The 16,809-nt window shown below is 45.6% G+C and overlaps 1 protein-coding gene and 1 long non-coding RNA gene across 24 annotated transcripts in view; one reads left to right on the forward strand and one right to left on the reverse strand.

Moving 5' to 3' along the window:
• Window positions 1–5,860: 5,860 nt before the first annotated feature.
• On the reverse strand, window positions 5,861–8,688 carry LOC115246740 (uncharacterized). 4 transcript variants are annotated; one of them, XR_003885824.1, is made up of 4 exons: window positions 8,558–8,688; window positions 7,833–7,896; window positions 6,782–6,907; window positions 5,861–5,993 (listed from the first exon to the last, which is right to left on the reverse strand). It is a non-coding gene; the product is annotated as an uncharacterized lncRNA (long non-coding RNA). The 4 variants fall into 4 exon arrangements; XR_003885826.1 differs by lacking the exon at window positions 5,861–5,993 and adding an exon at window positions 6,002–6,570; XR_003885823.1 differs by lacking the exon at window positions 5,861–5,993 and having other exon boundaries at window positions 6,002–6,907.
• The window catches only part of chd6 (chromodomain helicase DNA binding protein 6), a 39,453-nt gene continuing 31,203 nt past the window's right edge, over window positions 8,560–16,809 (forward strand). For 7 of the 20 annotated variants that reach the window (XM_029825929.1, XM_029825947.1, XM_011613622.2 and 4 more), the window contains exons 1-2: window positions 8,563–8,701; window positions 16,505–16,554. In XM_029825929.1, the coding sequence (XP_029681789.1) occupies window positions 16,525–16,554 (30 nt within the window). In that variant the 5' untranslated portion in view covers window positions 8,563–8,701; window positions 16,505–16,524. Of the gene's footprint in view, window positions 8,702–8,945; window positions 9,082–9,378; window positions 9,717–9,803; window positions 10,058–10,696; window positions 10,822–16,504; window positions 16,555–16,809 lie in introns of those variants that run through there. The other 13 variants (XM_029825932.1, XM_029825942.1, XM_029825930.1 and 10 more) reach the window with 9 other exon arrangements.

Below are 16,809 nucleotides of genomic sequence, written 5' to 3' on the forward strand. Positions count from 1 at the left end.
TTTATTGTTGCGGGTGACTTCAATCATTCAAACTTAAAAACTGTGCTTCCAAAATTCCACCAACATGTTTCCTGCAATACAAGAGGAAACAAAACTCTGGACCATGTCTACACAAACATGGCTGGTGCCTATACGGCAACACCCCTCCCCCACCTAGGACAATCAGACCACCTTTCTTTGTTCCTCACCCCCAAGTATTCACCCCTCATCAACCGCGTCAGGCCATCAATGAAGACCATCAAGGTGTGGCCGGCGGGAGCAGACTCCGTACTCCAGGACAGGTTTCAACACACGGACTGGAGTATGTTTACGCCCCAGGGCAGCTGTGGCTCACACACACACACCGACATTGACAATTTCACCTCCACTGTTCTGGACCACATCACCACCACCATCGACAGCATAACCACCACGAAGCGGATCACCACATACCCCAATCAGAAGCCATGGATGAACAAGGAGGTGCGGCTCCTGCTGAAGGCGCGCAACACTGCCTTCAGATCAGGAGAAGCCCAGGCCTACAGCACAGCCAGGGCTAACCTGAGGAGGGGCATCAAAAAGGCCAAGCACACCTACAAACGCAAGATTGAGGGTCACTTTTCCAGCTCTGACCCCAGGCGTATGTGGCAAGGCATCCAGGCCATCACCGACTACAAACCCAACAACTCCAGCCCCACAGTCATGGACACCACCTTCCTGAACGAGCTTAATACCTTCTATGCTCGCTTCGAAAAGGATGACAAGGACACTGCCACTAGGACCCCTCTCCCAGCAGACCACCAACCCATCACACTATCATCTACCGCCGTCTACACAGCCCTCAGCCGGATCAACCCACGCAAGGCTGCTGGTCCTGATGGCATCCCTGGAAGTGTGCTCAGGGCATGCGCAGAACAGCTCGCCGGGATTTTTACGGACATCTTCAATCTGTCCCTCGCCCACGCAGTGGTCCCGTCTTGCTTCAAGGCCACAACTATCGTCCCAGTTCCGAAGCATTCCAGACCAACCTGCCTCAATGACTACCGCCCGGTAGCACTCACCCCCATCATTTTGAAGTGCTTCGAGCGGCTGGTCCTGGCTCACCTGAAGGACTGCCTCCCAACCACACTCGATCCACACCAGTTTGCCTACCGCAGCAACAGGAGCATAGATGATGCAGTCTCCATAGCACTGCACTCTGTGCTCACACACCTGGACAACACGAACACTTATGCACGATTGCTGTTTGCTGACTTCAGCTCAGCTTTCAACACCGTCGTCCCCTCCAAGCTGATTACCAAACTTGGAGACCTGGGCATCAACCCCTCCCTCTGCAACTGGACTCTGGACTTCCTGACCGACAGACCACAGCATGTTAGGTCAGGTCACAGCCGCTCCACCACCATCACACTCAGCACCGGTGTGCCACAAGGCTGTGTGCTGAGCCCGTTGCCCTCTACTCTCTATTCACCTACGACTGCAGACCTGTACATGTATCCAACTCCATCATCAAGTTTGCAGACGACACAACGGTGATCGGTCTCATCAGCAACAACGACGAGACAGCCTACAGAGAGGAGGTAGAGCGCCTGACCACATGGTGCGCTAACAATAACTTGGTCCTCAACACCAGCAAGACCAAGGAGCTCATCGTGGACTTCAGGAAGGCAAGAGGAGGCACACAGGACCCCATCCACATCAACGGGATGGCCGTCGAGCGTGTCTCCAGCTTCAAGTTCCTGGGGACCCACATCTCAGAGGACCTGTCCTGGACCACAAACACCTCCAGCATCATCAAGAAGGCTCACCAGCGCCTCTTCTTCCTGAGGACACTGAGGAAGAACCAGCTATCCTCGGCTGTCCTGGTGAACTTCTATCGCTGTGCGATAGAAAGCATCCTGACCAACTGCGTGTCAGTCTGGTATGGAAGCTGCACTATCACTGAGCACAAGGCCTTGCAGAGGGTGGTGAAAACTGCCCAACGCATCACAAGGACTACACTCCCTGCCATCGGAGATGTCCAGAGGAAGCGCTGCCTGCATCGAGCACGCAGCATACTCAAGGACTCCTCCCACCCCGCCCACAGACTATTTTCCCTCCTGCCCTCTGGGAGGCGCTACAGAACCCTCAGGACTCGGACCAGCAGACTGAGGAACAGCTTCTTCCCCAGAGCGGTGTCCCTGTTGAACTCCTGCTGACCCTTACACACTCCACACCTCACTACACTACAGCAGTTTACACAACAACTCACTAGCTTAGTAACCAATGTAGCTACTGTTTAAACCTGTCCTGCGCACTCATGCACTTTATCATCTGTATCTGTATACACGTAATTTATAATTTGCACATCTCCTCTATCTTATGTAAATAGCTAAATAGCTCCTGCACTTATAGTCTAAGGCATTTAATGTAAACACCATCTGTAAAATATGTTTATAGCACAACCCAGTAAACGATTGTAAAAATAACCGCACATACTGTATTTATTAAGTTATTATCCTCACTTGTTGCTTCTTTTGCACTTCTGGTTAGATGCTAAACTGCATTTTGTTGCTCTGTACCTGTACATGTGCAATAACAATAAAGTTGAATCTAATCTAATCTAATCTAATTTGGGAGGGATACGGTCTGGAGGAGCGATCATGGTTGCCCCACCGTTTCATCCTGGATAACAGCCTCCTCCGTGACTTCTACCACATCCACTCGGACAAGCCTGGTAGGGTGCCTGGAAGCGCCCATTGAGGGGGAGGTAATGTTGGGGCCCAGGGTTCTGGGTCCGTGGAGCAGCCAGTACTTGGTTACAGCTGGTGCTGCAGGCGGACGCACCTGCCGGAAATCTCCATCAGCCTCGTATTTAAGGAACGAGCACCTGTCTGCCAGCTTCGGAGAGTTATCTTGCTTCTATGGTAGACCTGACTCCTGTTTGTTCGTGTATGCTTGTACTCGTATTAACGCTTCTCCCTGCCTGTTCAAGGTCTCCATGCCGCCCTGCTGGAGGGAAGAGCGCGTAGGACCAGACTCTCGTGTTTGCTACGCATTGGAGCTCTCTGTGCGCCCCAGAAGGCTGGAGGAGTGCTTTCCCTGCAGTCCCTTAGGACTTCAGAACAGACTGGTTTTAGACTTAGCTTTGCGACAGGAACAGCAGTGATACAATCTTCGCATTGGCAAGAAACACAAGAACACTCAAGTTTTAAACAAATAAACACCAGCTCTCTCCTCCTCTCTTCTTTCATCTCCTCCCCTTTCCTCCAAGGTCCGAAAAGAGCGTGTCTGTACGCGCGCTCGCGTTCGTACAGTGTGTATGTGAGAGGGAGGGGTGTACGTGGACGGTCTCTGAAGTGGATTGGAAGAGAATGTGATGCAGTGCGTCCTTTACTGAAGTAAATTAGCAGTGCCATTGGGCCCGCAACTTCCGGTGGGGAGGTTTCAAAATACAGATTTTTCTTGTAATAACGGAGAAAATCTGCCAAATAGAAAAATAAATGGTTCTGCATCGGTGCTTCAATAACCCAACACAGTTTATAAAAAGAGCAGGGTTATATTCAGTATTCTTGGAAAAAAACAGAACTCTGATCTTTCAACTTGAGATACTCGACAGAAAAATCTATTATGTTATATAACAAGTCTATTATGTTATATAACGCACCATCATTCCTTTGGTTATTTTAACAAACCCAATTAAATGGACAAGTTTATAGTTACAGCATGACAGCTGTTTTCCTTCAGCATGTATATTTTCTTCCGCCATGTGTCCAATAACCCTTCGTGTGTGATGGAGCTTGACGCCTGTGCAACTTTGGGGTTTCTCCCGGGTCCTAAAGCAGGATATCTCCGCAATGATTCACTCTTCCCTTTTTCTTTTTCCTCTCTACCGCATCTCGCCTCCTCTGGTGTTGTTCTTGTTTTCGTGGATGTGATTTATTCGCCGTTGTCCCTCCGTCTGTGAAGATCTGACTGACCTCCTGAAATATCAAGCTCAACCTAATGGGTTTGGGCTCCAATCCATTTCTATGGACGTTTTGAAGATCTCTTTTTAGGTAATCTCAGCCAAGATGGATGAGTCAACACCTAATCGCGGGGTTAACATTAAAATTATTTATCAGTAGAACAGTTTCATTTGATGGTTTTGCCAATAAAATCTGAGACATATTGATAAAAGGACTGAGGAAAGCATACGACATTTCGTTTGATCTGTATTCAGAGGACAAAACTTCCATTCAGGAAAACAATTTCAGATGTAGGGGAAGACTTAGTTAACGCAAGAACACAACAATCTGCCCCGTAGGGGGGGAAATCGCATCAAAGAGTTAGAGTCAGGTGGAGGGCAGGACACAGCACGCAGGTAAAGAAATTACCTCCAAAAACAACAAATAACGGAAGAATTCTCATGCTGCCATTGTTTTGCTTCCGAGTGGATCTTTTTTTTTTTTTTTTTTGCGAGCGTTACTTCATTTGAATGTTTTAAAGAATACTGTTTTTGCTTCACAGCAATGCAGGAAATGCTGTCTGTGTTCATGTGGGCATTTGTTCTGAATATCTGTTCAACAAACATGAGAAAACATGATAACTCAGCACAGCAGCTGGACAAAAAAGCAGTAACACTGCAGTGCTGTAAGTGACAAACTTGAATCTTCCCCTCCACAAACCTTCTGTCTTCGAATCTTTGTCCTTCACGCAACCCGGCTAGCCATTTGGTATGCTTTCTGGGCATCAGAGTAGTTCCGGTGTCATTATGCAGCTATTACTTACCAGCCCAATAGACCGCTCCGTTCTCAGAATGCTGGTCTACTTGTGGTTCCCAGAGTTTCTAGGAGTAGAATGGGGGGCCGAGCATTTAGCTACCAGGCCTCCCTGCTATAGAACCAGCTCCCTGTCCAGGTACGGGAGGCTGACTCCATCGCTGCTTTTAAGATCAGACTTAAAACCTACCTCTTTGAAAAAGCTTATTGTTACTAATTCTGTAGTTCCAGTTACTACCATAGACAGACAAATTATCATACTTAGGGGGTCATCTAATCGTTAGGTCACATCTTAGCTATGCTGTTATAGGCCAAGGCTGCCGGGGTCCGGAAACATGATCACCTGATAGGCCTCTGTCACCCCACTGGGTCATGGTTTCCTCTCCTCCTCCTTCTCCTCTCCTCTCCTCTCCTCTCCTCTCCTCTCCTCTCCTCTCCTCTCCTCTCCTCTCCTCTCCTCTCCTCTCCTCTCCTCTCCTCTCCTCTCCTCTCCTCTCCTCTCCTCTCTCTTTACCCAGCCAGCCATCAGCAGGAGGGTCCCCCTACATGAGCCTGGTCCTGCTCAAGGTTTCTTCCTGTTAAAGGGGAGTTTTTCCTTGCCACTGTTGCTTGTCTGGGGTTAGGCCCTGGGATTCTGGAAAGCGCCTTGAAACAATTTTGATTGTAAAAGACGCTATATAAATAAAGATTGATTTGATTTGATTTACTGATTCACCTGCAGGACTTTGGTGTCAAGTTCAAGTACCTCGGGGTCTTGTTCACGAGTGAGGGAAGAATGGAGCAGGAGATCGACAGGTGGATCGGTGCGGCGTCCGCAGTAATGCGGACTCTGCACCGGTCTGTAGTGGTCAACATAGAGCTGAGCCAAAAGGCGAAGCTCTTGATTTACCGGTCGATCTTCGTTCCTACCCTATGGTCATGAGCTTTTTCCTTGCTTGTTTGGGGTTAGGCCCTGGGATTCTGTAAAGAGCCTAGAAACTATTTTGATTCATTGATTGACACACAAACAAACACACACACTGAAATGCATGACTGTTTCCTGCAGAATTATCCAGCTGGTAAATAGAGGCTTTATGGGAGCAACTCCATACTGTAATGACTTCAAATCAGCAGACGTCATTTTCAGATTTTCAATTCTTCTCTGTTTTTTTTAATTTTCCATCTCTCTGTAGGAGAGTGTATAAATATATACATAAATATTTTGCAGCAGAAGGCAGCGACCAGGGAGCGACCAGGACCAGGCTCATGTAGGGGGACCCTCCTGCTGATGGCCGGCTGGGTAGAGAGAGCGGAGAAGGGGGGAGGACAGGTAGAGGATAGAATAGGTAGGAGAGGAGAGAAGAGGGGAGGAAAGGAGAGGAGAGGAGAGGTGAGGTAGAGGAGAGAATAGACATAGATCATAAAGAATACATAGAGAAATACATTATATTAATAAAGAAGTTGTTGTTGCCTGCTTTCGGGTCCAGCTCTAACTTCCTGAGCTGAAAAATCAATTGTCCCATATTTGGACACTAAAAGATGTGTACCTTATTAAACTAAATGCACTTTGTTGGGGGGCTTTTAAAATTTTGAGCAATGTTTTATGAAATGAAATAGGTCAGTTATGCCTGCTGCTGCTGAATCTACCTGTCTCTCTACATTACTGTTGCTACGAGAATGCTGATCTGATCATGCACATGGTGGATTCTTCATCTCTGTTCCTGCTGATCCTCCTCTCTGTTTCATCTTTCTATTTAACACCTCTATGCAGAACATCGCCAAAGGGACATTAAACGTCAATGGTGGGAGGGATGGACGGAAGGGAGCATTGATCTCTGAGGTGGCAGCACAGAAAAAGATGGATGCGCTGTTTCTGCAGGAGACACACACAACTGCTGCAGATAAGATAGACTGTGGGTCTGTGGTGGCGAGGACCTCGCCTCCTCAGCCATGGCACCAACATTAGCACAGGTGTAGCATCCTTTTTAGAACATCATTAAATGTTAATATTTATGCTCACAATCAGGGTAACGAGAGGGTGCTTTAATTTACTTCACTTGAAAGGGTTATGGAAAATTACTCACAGGATCTCTTTGTTGTAGATGGGGATTTTAACTGCGCCACTGACTTCACTCTGGACAGGACAGGTGAGGAGCCGCATCCTCCATCATCTATCAGACAGAGCCCTGTCCAACAGACTGAAGGGAGTTCTGGAGAACATTGTAGGCATTGACCATATGTACTGTGTGCCATAGAGGTCAATGAGGGACAATATTTTCTTAATAAGAGACATAATTGAAGCATGTAAATATTTTAATGTGAATATAAGGATTCTTTCACTGGATCAAGAGATGGCTTTTGACAGGGTGGACCACTCTTATTTATTTTGAGGGCTATTGATTTTGGCGAAGGGTTTTATTCATGGGTTACTTTGTTGTACCAGGGTGTGCAGTGTTTAGTTAATATGGGGGCAGGGCTGAGCCGTCCCATCCCCGTACATCAAGGAATAAGCCAGGGATGCCCTATTTCAGGTCAGCTCTATAGTCATTGAGCTCCTGCTGTGCAGGCTGAGAAGCCGGCTAGGGAGGGGGGTTTACATTTTCACAATCTTGGAGCCTTGACCATCCCCTAGTTGTCTGTGATTACGCAGATGATGCCCTCTCCTTTCCTCTTCTCTCCTCCTCCCAACTTCCTGTGGCTGCTCAGCCTTCTTGGGAGGCTTTTTAAGCGGCTGACATGAGCTCACCAGCATCAGACCGTTTCTTCTTTGCCAGTGGTAACCAGAGCATTTATATGACCAACAAACTTTGTTTCTATCCTGACTAATATGCTTTTTTCTCTCTTCCTGAAGTCATCGCTTCCCTCAAAGTTCCTCACTGCGTAATCACGTCAGTCCCTCTCGTTTTGTTTGCGTTTCTTCTTAGTAAACCTTTTTTGAACTTAGTCTTATGTCTGCTGTCTGCACCTTGAGGTCTTGTCCTTGTGCTCCTTATCATTTTTGTAGCATCCAAGTATTTAACTTTTCCTTTCCTCTTTACAGGTGAGGTCTGTTTTTCACTATGTCTTTATTTTGAAAACTAACAAGTTTCATTTCAGGCTGACATCCTTTGTGTGTGTAAGTGTGTGTGTTCCTACCTGGGAATTTGTGTGGTCTCCGTCTACCCCAGTCCTGTCCCCATTTGTCTTGTCTTGAGTTTGCCTTATGCCACAGATCACATCACAGGTCAACGGAGCAATTTAAAAACCCATTCTATTTTCAGATGTCTGTTAGAAGAAGATGCAGTTTATCAATTATAAGTAGAACAGTTTAGGTTGTGTTTGATCTTCTCTTTCTTATTGTACTTGGAGTAACTTAATTAAAACTTGTGGAATAAAAAAAAAAAAAAGGCTGAGCAGAACCATCCGGCATCGGAACCTTTTAGTCTTTGCTACTCTGGTTTAATGTCACATTTGTAGAGGTGGATCTTTTCAAGTATGTGTTCAAGCAATGTCGGTTTAATTAATCACATTTTCTGCAACCAAATATTTGATCATACAGTGGTTTTAATCCATGATACTTTTATTTGCTCCTTTTGTTAATGTTGCAGAGCGATGGTGTACGTTTAAACCATTATTTGTATAGCATTATATAACGTATGGCTCCATTATATTGTCCGAGTTTGAAGAAAGTGGGGTTGCGTGATTTATAAACCCCCAAAAGGAACTCTTTATGAAACCGAACATCCGGGAAACGCAACCCGATCTGCAAAAGACGTGGAATGCGTGTTTTTTTCCCCTTCCGCCCCTCAAACTCTGCGACGGTGAAAGACTAAAAAGCGACATGATTGGTGGATGCAGCCATTAGAGGTGAAATGTAAAACCTCGTCGTTTTGTTGCATCGGGGGCGTTACGAAAGGAACGCTCCCCTCTTGTTTTTTCCCTTTCCTCAATGACAACAGCAACTAGCCGGGCTGAGCCGTGGGAAGCGTCTCCCGGTGTGGGCAGGATTTCCAGGCAAGTGTGCGGTAAGGACAAACGGCACGACCACGGTAACCGCGGACGACAAACAGCAGGCGTCGCACATGAGGGTCGCGGCAGCGCGAAACGTCAGACGGGCAGAAAACGCACACAATGCACAATGGTGTTGCCTCGGAGTGCCGCGATAGCTCTCAAACAAACCCGGGAGAGAGTGGCTTGCTTGACAGCTGCGGGGCCAATGGGATCGCGCGTGGGGCCAGATGCGCTCGGCCGCGACCAATGGAAGAATGCGAAACGTTGCGCTGCCGCTGAGCGCAGATGGTAATGTTAGGGTGGCTGCCGCAGCCACACCGCCGCCGCCGCCGCCGTTAAACTTCCACTAAATAACAGGCTGCTGGTGTTCGAGCTGCCGCGGTGGGGATTTTAGGTAAGAAGCGGCGGCTAAGTTTTGGACGTGGCGTCTCTTTGTTGTTAAATAGGCAGACGTGGAGACGGGGGGCGCGGGGGGGAAGGTGTGTGTGCGCGTCTGACTGGAAGGTCTCCGGTCTGGAAGAACAAACAACTCCAGCCTCTAGACTGAATAAACTCCCTGGGCTGCTGGCTCCAGGTGGATTACAAGTATATTAGTCGGAGTTTCACTGCTCTGATCTTTTCATCCTTTGCTCCCCCGGCCTGTCCTCCACTCACCTCCCCATCCCTCGACTCCCGCCCCCCCCCGCCCCTGCCTGCTAATTTTTATGCATTTTTCTAAACTGTCATGGCGATTTTGTGTCCTTGGAAATAGAAACGGGCTCGTGTTTCTTTGTTGTTTTTTTCCCCCTGCCGGGCTAACCCGGGACACGGGTCGGTGCTGACAACATGTGCCAGGAGCCGTTGAATCGTTGGCCGGGGAGGCTTTTCTATGGACAGATGTCCCCGTAAAGGAGTTATCGAGGTTGTCCACACGTGTAAGGCTCTTACTGTGTATTTACACCAGCGATGCAGTGACATTACGAAGCTAGCCAAGCTAGCTCGGCAGCGGAGGCTGGAATCTAAAGTAGGACACAGCGGTTCTCGGACTCGGTATGTTTGCGGTTCCTGTTGTATCCTGTCTTTCCTTGGCTGTCTTTCTCCTCACCGGGAACTATTTTTTCCCCCTCAACTACCCCCCACCACCACCCAACTTGTGGCAGCAGCCGCTGGAAGATTGAGGCTAGCCTGTTAGCTTGGGCATTTGCTAGCCTCCTTTTAAAGTGGGCTTGGATCAGCCTCTAGCTTGTTAGCACCTTGACACATTTGCAGACAGGCGTTCGGCGTGTGTGTGGAAACGTGAGGAATCACAAGTTCTCGGAGTGATAAAGCTGCCCACACCTGCCCAGGTGTGCTGGTCTCGGGTGGTGCTAACAGTGAGCCCCTATCTTAAGGTAGGGACTGAACGGAGCACAGCTATGAAACTGAGTATCACAATTTAAAGCGTTTTGTCTTCAAGAATGTTTGTTAGGGGTTGCTAGCATCTGTAAAATGAAGGATTCTCCTGGTTGCTGGGTTTGGATACACTGAGCTGAGGGTTTGTTTCAAGCTCTTTCAAGACAAACCCTCTATTTGCAATTTATCTGAGGGCTATATTGGAAAGGTGATGATAACTTTAAATTCACATCTAATTTGCAGTCTGTTCCATTCAGAATCTGATTTATTGTATTTATTTAAATATGTATATATTTAAATGACACATCCTGTGTGTCTGTCTGTGTGTGTGCTGGCCTTAGTAAGAACATAGATGTAGTATGGGATTGATGGAGCCATCTGTGTCACTATGGCCAGGGTTGATGTGCACGTCTAAGATACAGCAACATGTGGTCTTTAGTGCTGCTGATGAAAGTAGCTATAATTACTTTATGCTCTGTCGCCATCCTCATGGTCTGTTTTACTGTCGTGAGTCATGCTGATGCACCGAAAAAAAGGTTTAAGTCGCTTTTCAAAGGACCTGTAAGGTGGTTAAAATCTGATATGAGAATTTGATGTTCATACTTGGGAATTTGCTTGTCTTTATCTTTCCTTCACAGTTGGAACAAGGCCACCGAATAGGAGGGGGCAGAGTGACAACACCTGCTGGACTGAATGGAAAAAGCAAATAATCCTTCTGACAGAGTAGAGTAGCTGGACAGTGGGAAAGGACATGAGGAAAACAGTAATTCATTCTTTTTGTCCTTCTGTCTGCAGCATTTATCCACACTGAATTAAAGAATAGTGTTTATATCAGCATTTGTTTCATATTAGCCAGCCATCCAGCCTACCTTTCCTAATTCACCAGTCCGATCATTGTCTTCGTGTTATCGAGTCTCATCGTGTCTTTACCTCTGGACTTTAGAATTACATTGTGAATTTGTTAATTCAGCTATGCTGGACAAAAGTTGTCCTCCAGTGGGAGGCCTACTGTCCTCTGATCGGGCCTAAATGACCAGAACTGCACTATTGGCTTCACGTGATGACATTGTCATCCTGCAGGTGTTCAACAGGAAGTGAAGGTGTCCTTGGTCCTTGTGTATAGGACCTGATATATGTCAGTTGTGATATTTCAGGACCGTTAAATGACGGGACGTTGATTAAATACAACAGCAACATGACATTTTCCCTAAGAGAGCCAACTCCCTAAACATGTACAAGGACCGGGATATATGTTTCCATAGCTCACTGAACTTTCTGAGAAGTCAGTTTTCCATCTGAACCAAATAATGGTTTGAGCCTCTTTTTGCCGACAGCAGTTAAATGTTGGATTTCTGCATTTTCCGTCAACGCAGATTATGTCAGGCCGGTCCCGTCAGCCCGTTACACCTGCTGCTTGATTGATTTGATGCTCGTGTCTCGCTGGGTCCGGCCTGGTTCCATCCTGCCGTTTGGAACCTGTTTTCAGTTTGGACTTTGCTTGTGCCCTCGCTGTTTCACCCCTGGATGCTATTCCTTTGCTTGGGTTGATCACTGTGTGTGATCACTGCCATTATACATACATTTTAAAGTAATGTATGGGAATAACAGGGTGGCAGAGTGGTTAGCGGAGCCGTCCGGGCCTTTCTGCATGCAGACTTTGCCGGGACTCCACAGGGCCTCCAGGTGAGAGTCCTGTGGACAACTGGATATCTGTCTCCATCACTCAGTGCAGCCTCAGGGGACTCACGACGACGGTTGTTGGAGGCAAAGAGGAGGGATGCCGAAAACATTCCAAACTTTCAAGGTCAAACACAATAAAATGTGTCAACAGCCACCAAAGCTACAATGTCAGATCACTTCTGCCACCTTTAAGTTAAGCAGGTTTGTTTCTTTTTAGCATATAGTATAAAAAGACAAAAGTATTTGCAATGTAGATGTTCTTATAATAATGTTAAAGGGAGTTATCAGGTGTGAGTTAAAATGTGGCCAAATTAGGAAATGTCCATATTTCTTAGAGTGTAATTTTGATCTTACAATGTCCTATACCGGCCTTTATTTTGACACATTATCTCTCTCTATTTGTTGTTCTACCTTTTGTGAGGCCTGAAATATGTCCTCATTCAGCCACGGGCTAGTTAATTGCTGCCTTTTCTAAATCAGGGTCCGAGGACGCTGCAGCCTTTTGCCAGGTGAGCAAGACAGCCTGGACAGACGGTTGGTCCAGCGCAGGGCACTCGGGACATCCACCCACACCCGCGAAGAGTTTTCCAAAAACGTAGCAGCCCCTTTCTTCAGTCGATGAGCGTTATTGTAGCATTGAGGAGTGCGATTGTTGAAGGTGGTGATTGTAGTTCTGCTGTAAATCTGTTCAAACCCAGAACCAGACGGACTCATTGTGTTGCACGTTGTTTACACAACGAGTGGTCCTTCGTTGGTTTGGACATGAAAACCAGCCAGTTCTCACCTGCACTGATTCGGCTGTGACAGTGCGGTGGACATCGACCCGCCCGTGTGGTGCCTTCTTTCTCTTTTTGCCGCCTTTTTTTCCCCAAAGCTGATCAGTCAATGAGAGTCGCCTTTGGAGTCAAAACCCAGATCTTACTCAGATCAGCTCATTTAAACTGAGCATCTTCAGACGGGTCAGGTCTTAACCGATCGCCTCACTTTTCTGTGAAAAAGCAGAGAACCTGTCTCAATACAGACATGAACACTGATTACATTTCAGAGCTAACTGGGCTAAATCCAGCCTACCAGTAAACTTAAATGTCTCGGTTTTGCTTCTCCTCCTCCAGAGTTGACGCAGATTAAAGGTATTAGTCATGCTTGTTTTTTATATTGTTCAATAATTATGAGGTTTAGTGGACTGAAATAGAGGAACGTCAGGTTTTAGCAATACACTCTGCAGTCTCATCACTTTAACAATAATTTAACTGTACAGCAGAATTCTGTTGTGTATCTATTTAATGTAAGTTTATCCTGAAGGAAAAATCACATCAATACCCCGGAGAGCAGATGCAGCAAGCACGTTCTTGTGCTAAATTTGGTAAAATGTTTGTTCAGAGGTGTGCACTTTACTTTCTTGTCCGGGCTTAAAACTCTGATATTTCTGCAAGAATTCCAGATTTTGATTATTTGGTTGTTCCTGATCAGTCGATGAATAAATGTGGAATCCAGACAGTTAAATGAATGCCGATCTTTAATTTAAATGTAACATTTAAATCAGTTGCAGCTGCATGGGCCACCATTTCCAAAAATAACTTCTACATTTAACATCTTCATAGATTTATCTATATTTTTCTTGCCGTTTCAGAACCGTAGCCTTGAGGTCTGAAGCACAGCGCCCCTTCAGTAATGTCAAATGAGCCTTCGGCAGTTGTGCAAATGTATGCTGCAGTTGTCCATAAGCTGATGTTAATACTGCTGTTTTATACATTAGGTTTCTGTGGCTTTATGTGGAACTCACGAGTGTGTTTGTTTGATATTTCTGACCATCTTTTCTGATTTGTTCAGATTATAGCACCCTCATTCAACCCTGTCCATGCACAATTCATCCTTTGTCTCTTCCTGTGACTCAAATCAGGAGCGTTAGATCACCTTCTTCTACACAGGCGGGAGATGTAATGATGACTATAGTGTTCGGTGGTATGTGTGTGGAAGAATTATATGGAGTAAAGGCAAGACAAACGGTGATGGGGGATGTTTGCAAGGGCTTTTATGCTGTTTGTTAGAGTGACAAAAAAGTACATGTTGACCCAAGTATTAAAACTGCGTGGACTACGGAGCCACAGGAGTGTTTGGGGAGTGGTTGTGTTTTCTTCTGGAAGGGATACTGTGTTTTCAAATGTAGCTTGCTGTTTTAGGTAGGATGGTCTACATTATGTTGTACATTTAATCCTATTGTGGTAACAATTTTAGCTTTTGTGTTCCTCTCTAGCCCTGGACTCAAGCTAGCACACCACCACCATTCTCCTATTGTTTTACACAAACTCTTGGAATAGGTACATAGAGATTCCGTTTATCGTACTCAATTGTTGAACCGAATGATGCCCCTTTTAAAATGGTCTTTATTTCTGTCTGCACATGATACACACAAACACACATACACGATTTACCTTGGTGCTCTGTGTAGTTGGGAAATTATTGGTGATTTTTATGGAGCACAGTGACTTGAGTCACGTTATCTGATCTTCAGCTTGCAGTGAAGAAGCTGCTCTGTTGGATATGACAACGAAGAACCTCTTGAAGGGCTAAACGATCAGCCAGATATCCTCTAGCCTTCAAAGTGATCAGAAAAGCTAGGCTATTCCTCGTGAGAAACATGTGCTTTAGTGAATGCTCGTTTCATTTTCCCAAAGTTCCATTCCATCATCTCTTTTTCATCACGAATGGGGCAAACCCGCTGTTTATGTTCAGCACTTCTTGAAACAATGGGCTAACTTACTGGTTGTAAGCTGTTTAGTATTTTGTGCCTCAACTGAGAAAGTGTAGAGGGACATTGTGGTGGTTCAGTAATGACCATTTTGGTATTATCCTTTAATTTGCACCCTGCTGTGACACGCAGAGACTTTTGGCCGGGATACCCACATTTAGTTACGCACTTGAAATATCAGATCATTTATAGTTTCCAGAAAACCACTAAATTCTGTCCAGTTTTTTCTATTGATACCCAGATAAACCTAATACTTGCTCTTCTTTTCGTGAATTTAGCTCTGTCCTGCGCTGTCCTTGTGGCACATGGACTAAAGGCTGTCTGTGGTCCCAGTGTTCTGATAGTTGCTTCTTTCTAGCTATTTGACTGGCTGACTGACTGAAGAAAACTTGCTTTATGGGCTTAAACATTTCCAGCTTCAGTTGTCCTACATTTGAAGGCTTTCATATAAGAATAAGGCCAATGAATGTATGTTTATGTGAATGAGGCATCATCCAAGCTAGCAAGCTGCAGCAGGTGGGTTCAAGATCATACAACCACGCATTCAAAAACTACCATATTTCATTAAATTCCAGACAGGAAGTTAAGGTGGTTATTTCAATGCTTGTTAACCTGCACAGGGAAAATCCCACGAATGCCTCAGCAGCGGGTTGGCAGACAGACCAATGCTACAGTTTAAAGACGCTAATGTCCGAAATTAGAGTCAGGCCAGTATAATGCTGGATCTTTAGAGCATGCTTCTCTGATTTTTTTTTTTTTTCTTTTTATTGCGATTTTTCTGCTAAATCAACATTTTACAAACCTGTCTGTGCCATAACACGCTAAAGATAAACATTTGAATAAAACATACAATAATATAATGCTTCAGTAACTACGCTTTGTACTGCAGGTGTAAAAAGTTTATCGTTGCTAAGTATTTCGGAACAGTTGAAATAACAATGTGCTCGGCAATTAAATATATCATTTTTTACAATGGAGAGATTTGAAAATAGTTCAGCTTTGAATGTCGCCACATGAGTAAATTGGTTACTTTAAAGGCTTTCTAGAACCACCGTTGCAATGATTCTCAGTCTTTCGCCTGTTTACAGTTTGTTTATTACAAATCCGCTGCTGTTAAGCAACAGCAAAGATTTCCAGTTCAGATTTCCACTCCACACGCAAGCTGCCATGCTGAACCCACCTGTACTGTTTCTTTGGTGACAGTTGTTGTCTGTTCATCTGTGTGGCAGCCACCATTAGGAGCCTGTGGCTGCAGAAACTGCCAGCTAAATGGTTTTAGTTCCAGTGACCTCTCCCTGCATAACCAGGGCATAAGTTGATTCGTGGGTTGATTTATTTACCGTCTTCAGGCGTCATTGACATCATGACTTATGGCCAGAAAGATAACTATTGTCGGATAAATTTATACATTAGAAATGTATACTTCAGTCAGCATGGTACTATCCTTAAATGCCAATAGTGATAACTGCTAGTAAAGTCCTGAACCTTGCCGTGGTAGCTTGCGGGTCAGTGCCACTGTAGGCGAAACACTGGTTAGCGCTATTGTTGTGGGTTTGATACTCAGCTGCATCAGGCCTTTGTTGAGTTGCGGGGGTCGGAACCCGCCCAATCCATCAAAAGTTTTTTGCCAAGCTGGTAAGAACCCTTAAAAATGGCTTTTTCTTCTTCATATTTCTCCACCAATGCCAATATTTTGTGGGTTTCGTGGCCAATCTCCAGGGGTTCTTCCCTGTCTCTGTGTGGCTTCCCTCCGCATGCTCCAGTTTCCCAACCAATAAAAAGCATACAGGTTTGGTTCACCCAAGGGGTGGCGGTGCACACAAGGCAGTTGAGGATGGAGTCTCTATGTGGCCTTCAAAATTTCTTTGTAATGTTAAAAAAAAAAAAAGCGGCATAACATTTAATGCCCTGTGATTTTCTGTTATTTGTGAAAATGCATATTCAGTATATGTCTATTAACATTTGCTTCAAATATGTTTGTCAGAGTAAAACAAATCATGTCTTTCTGTATCAACAGATGCAGTTATGTGATAGAAGATGAAAATAAACAAGAAGAACAAGCAGCAGGTTTGTATTGTGACTCCCATTAGTTGTAAAAGGTAACTGCCTTCTGTTTAGAGTTCACCTCTGACCCAAGGGCCTTTTCGATGCTGTGGAAGGTGGGCGGAGCTGTTTCTCCAGCCACCCAGCGGTGCTGAAGCCATCTGTAAAGGGATTCCTGTGGATGAAACCTGAATTCTCACTCTAGAATGTGAACATTTGTATTCTCGGGGTTGTTCCGCCCTCCTGATCCCGCTATTCTGTCTCGTCCGTGAACCCACG

This window comes from Takifugu rubripes, chromosome 19 (assembly GCF_901000725.2).
Source record: "Takifugu rubripes chromosome 19, fTakRub1.2, whole genome shotgun sequence".
NCBI classification, from domain to species: domain Eukaryota; kingdom Metazoa; phylum Chordata; class Actinopteri; order Tetraodontiformes; family Tetraodontidae; genus Takifugu; species Takifugu rubripes.